The sequence below is a fragment of the Theobroma umbraticum genome, unplaced genomic scaffold, assembly GCF_002168275.2.
Source record: "Theobroma umbraticum cultivar Fairchild unplaced genomic scaffold, ASM216827v3 scaffold_4.1, whole genome shotgun sequence".
NCBI lineage: Eukaryota > Viridiplantae > Streptophyta > Magnoliopsida > Malvales > Malvaceae > Theobroma > Theobroma umbraticum.
In genome coordinates, this window is record NW_018397258.1 from 4,567,201 (window position 1) to 4,571,743 (window position 4,543).

Consider the following 4,543-nt stretch of genomic DNA (forward strand, 5'->3'; position numbering starts at 1 on the left):
AACTAATTAATTGATTCAATCCAATGCACAAAATAAAAAATATACACTAGTTTATTTAGTCTGAACCCTTCAAAACTTCTAGGACTATGCCCTATCCAAACACGAAAGCTTGTAGAGCTACTCGGCGATAGCTATTATCGAGCAATAGTCCTGCGCAACAGTGAGCGATGTCAGTTCGCTAATATTTTCAATGTTTCTGAAAAATCTGCGTTTGGTTCTTAAGTTTTGTAGCGACATAAACGTTACGTCTATGACCTGTCACAAGGGCTCCAAGTTTTCAAGACCGTGGCCAGGGGTGGTTGAGACGCTTGATTGCTGTCCAATAATGTCGTACAACGTGTGATTCGATTTGTTCGTCTGTCGTTTTTAATGATTTAACTTCAACTTCCATCTCAGTCAAATTTCAGTTACAAAAAGTGTAAGTAAAAAGGTTATGATAAGTACTTGTACTTTTAATGATCTGAAAGAAGTCAAAGCAAATATAATATTTTGGAATATAATTATCAGACGCGTCACTCGAATGAGTTTGAATAATAATTTAAGTGTTTTAAGTTACTATCAATATTTTGTTAACTTTTGTTTGGTTGACGCATACATCCCTTCTAATATGTCTTACATTTTTTATAATTTTAATAATTTAAAATCTATTCAGAATCACATTTGATTTTCAGTTTAATTCGAATTGACCAAAGTCATCACTCAATTTAGTTGGTCTTCAATGACAAGATTGGGGCCTTTTGGCCATGTCACGTACGTTGCCAATCGCTACCGGAGCCAAAGGGGTCTAGCTGTATTCTCACACCGTAGCTTCCTTTTGTTTTGCATTTTTTCACCCCACAGATGAGGAGGAGAGATGAAAGAAAAATAGATATGTTTGAGATTTGAGAGAGAAAGAAAGCAGCAGGTGAAGGGAGAGATAGGAAAGAGAATGCAAATCTCTTACCTCAATCTCGTGCATGCAGCGTGCCCTATTCCCTGTCCTGACTCCAAAGTTATTTCATATGTTCAAATTATTCAAATTTCCCAAATCACTGTGTTTCTTCATTAACGGGGTGTGGTCTACAAGAGCAGCGCGAGGATTAAGGGATGAAAGAATTCATTTGGTTTCTTGAAAAATTTGCTTGACATCTTGTGTGTTGCCCACCATGGAGAAAACGAGGTCGCATCGATTGACATATATGCAATCCACACTTACTAATACATCAATAATTACTTGATCGAAAAAACTCAATCAATTTAGGTTAAGCTTTTATGTGAATAACCATTCACAATCAAGTTTATGTAAAGTAGCATCCAAAAAGTTTACTTGATAGATTTTTGTTAAAATTTTCATACCAATAGCTTAATCACTGATCATTTTCAAAATAATAATAATAATAATACTTATATGATTATGAATGCATAAAGTGTGGGCAAACTACATTTATAAAAGAGAAAAGTAAAAAAATAAATAAATAACAATCATTCATTTTGCATGTGTTCCTCCAAAAGAGACGAGAATTTACTCATTTTTCTTTTTTTTTTTGAAAAATTTACTCATTTTTCTTACTAGTGGTCTTTTGAGAGGCATGCGTAAATGCTTATATGTATATACATTGATCTCCACTGCAAGATACGAACGAAGAAGAATTGAGTAATTAAATTGTACTAATTAAGTATACCATATGTTACAACTTACAACTTAATTAATTTCAACTCATAGGCAAGTCAATTAATTAGGTTTTGCTAATTATTCCCTCGTTGCCAGCTAAGATTAGGTACTTGTCTCTTCTCGTAAGCTTGGTGCACTCAAAACCCAGAGCCTTACCAATCTCATTCTGAACATGATTAGCAACTTCAAACCTTGATCTTTGACCATCATGACAAGTGTACAAGCCAGATACACCATCAAGGATCTGGACAGCGTAGATTGGTCGTGGGTTCATTAAAAAGAAAAGTGGGTCCAAACATTTCAGGCCACTGGCTGTTGTACCATAGAACAGACTCACATGGCTTTCCATAGCAACAGGGACTATATCGTCGCTCATCTCTGAAAATAAAGGGCTGAACCTTAAGAGATAGGGCTCCCTACACGTAGTCCCTTCGGGGCATACGACTAGTCCCCTAAATTTAGCATCTTTTCCATCATTTTACCATCTTGATAACGATCCCTTGCTAATCGAACGGTTTTGATTGGAGCTAACAGCTCTGATATCCTGCTTAAGCTGTAAGTAACAGCAGTGAGATCTTTCTGTAATGCAAAAGACAGGTAGAGGGGATCCAGCAGTGTTCTATGATTGCAAACATAAAGGCGGCCTTTCGGTTTATGTTTCTTCGAGTTCGGAAGTGAAAGAGGCTGCAGGAGGCTTTCCGGGGTTGAAAGAAACAGGTGCAACCCGCTGTAGGCTAACAGGGGGATGGAAATCTTGTACGGAAGCATTAAGCCAACAACAGCTCTGAGTATGGAAAGAGTCAAGCCGAAGGGAACCCACATGAACATGGTCAGGAAGGCCAGCAGACTTGGCCTGAAAGCTAGTCTCCCATCATGGAAAATGAGTGGTTTGGAATACTCCTGTCTTGGGACCTGTCGCCACTTTCTTTTGTCTGCTTTTCTCACCAGGTATATTTCCTGTTGCAACAAAGTGAAATAAATTAGCAACCGGAGAACGGTGAAGGTTAGAAATTGTGAGAGAACTGAACAAAGGTTTCTTCATGATTGGCAAACATGCATATTTTTAACTAATTTGTATTCTCTTCAAATTATTTGCTAGTCGTATTTGCGACTTTAAAAATATAAACCTGAATCTTCCTAGGGTTGTGGGCACACATGTCCAAACTAGTCTAAATAAGTACTGTGTTGCGCATGTTTTTTTCGGTTTTCACCCATCTAAAAGATTGGTATAGTCGTTATAATTCTTAAAGCTACCCAAAGTGATTTTCCAAGGAAGGAAATGAAGAAGTTGGCTACTTACCTTGCAATGAGAAAAAAAATGATAGTCAAGAGATTTCTTGAGGCCACTGATGCCAATAACATCAAAGCCCATACATTCGCTTCCAATTATCTCTTCCAAAGCAGCCTTACTTCTCTTCTTATCTTCCATGACTCCCAAAAAGTACCCACAGAACACCTTCAGCTCTCTTCCAACTACAAAATCAATTTCCAGGTAATCCTTCAAGAAACTCTCGATCATCACTTGAGGAATTTTACTGACAGCCACCTTTTTCCCGCCTTTCTTCAACATCTCAAATGGTTCCAAGCCAACATCCTCCAAGAAGAACTTCGGCAGAACAGCACTTCCAACTCTGAAGCTCTTTTTCTTTATCCCAAAGAAGCAAACCAGGACCATTATCTTCAACCCCATCTCTTCACTAACTAAGCATAGAATTGGGTATAAAACAAAGAGGATAAAAGCCCTCAAGAGCCCTCCAGCTTCAAAGGCCACAAGCATGAAGTAAGGAAACAATGATGAGGATTTCAACAAAGCCTCTTCTACACTGAAGACCAGAGTTTGGTTTGACAGGTTTGATCTATGAACAAAAGAAGGATACTTGTGATATTTACCCTCGTTTGCATGGATATTGCTGACATTTCTGTGGAAAGATTTGTGATTCTTAGACTGTCTAAAGACAACTCGACAGAATAAGAAGAAAAGGGTTTGGAAAAAGGAGAACTCCACCGAAAGTTTAGCCATATTTCAGTTTCGAAAAAGTATCAGAAGGTTGAAATTAAGCTGTGTATAGTTTGAAGCAAGAACCTAGAGCTGCTTTTATATATTTGGGGGTACCACAAGGCCCTCAGAGTTGCCCTTAATTACACAAATTAAGCGTGTAAAAGTTTTGTCTGCCCAGGGCCAGCTCTGAACTTTCAAAGATGAGTCGCCGCTAGTTCAATGCGGCTTCCAATTTTGGCCCACAGCTGATGCTAAATAACACGGTAATTGATGGAGAGTCCGAGTTGCAAATTTTGAATAAAAGGATCAACAGCGTTGAGAGGGTAAGCTACTGAATACTTTCTCCCTTTTTCTTAGTATCAGCACTAATAATAGTACGAGAAAAAAATGTTGACCAACCGAACAAGTCAACAGCATTAACACGTGGACAAATGTTTGAGTTCTTTAATTTTTGAGCAACTTGAACAATTTGTTGAGATCATGGTAGTCAATCAAGTTTTTATCATACATATGTTTTAAAAACCAATTTTATTATCTATTTATTAAATAAATAAATTATTACATCAATTATTAATTTTATATATTATATTAGTAGATATTTTATTTATTTATGACATATATAATATGACCATAAATTATTTGATAGTATTGTAGAAAAACTATGCTATTATTTGATGAACTATTAAGTAAGGAGTTATAGTTTTTCAATTCCTTGTTTGCCAAAATTGTTCTAGGTTAAATGTAACAAATTATTTAAAGCCTACACTTGTTATACATCTATAAGAAAGGATAGAATATGTTAACTCTAACATTGGGTTGTGACTTTAAAGCAAACAAGTGGATATAATGTATGAGATACATATATCGAATAGGATCTGATTAAAAAGCTCTAT

At 36.5% G+C, this 4,543-nt stretch overlaps 1 protein-coding gene across 1 annotated transcript; it reads right to left on the minus strand.

Annotated features, from left to right (window-relative positions):
* Window positions 1-1,479: 1,479 nt before the first annotated feature.
* GPAT3 (glycerol-3-phosphate acyltransferase 3) lies at window positions 1,480-3,713 on the minus strand. Its single transcript, XM_021424774.1, is given in 3 exon segments — window positions 1,480-2,098; window positions 2,101-2,608; window positions 2,952-3,713. Coding segments are annotated over 3 exon segments (1,611 nt in total). The 5' UTR covers window positions 3,672-3,713; the 3' UTR covers window positions 1,480-1,715.
* Window positions 3,714-4,543: the final 830 nt, after the last annotated feature.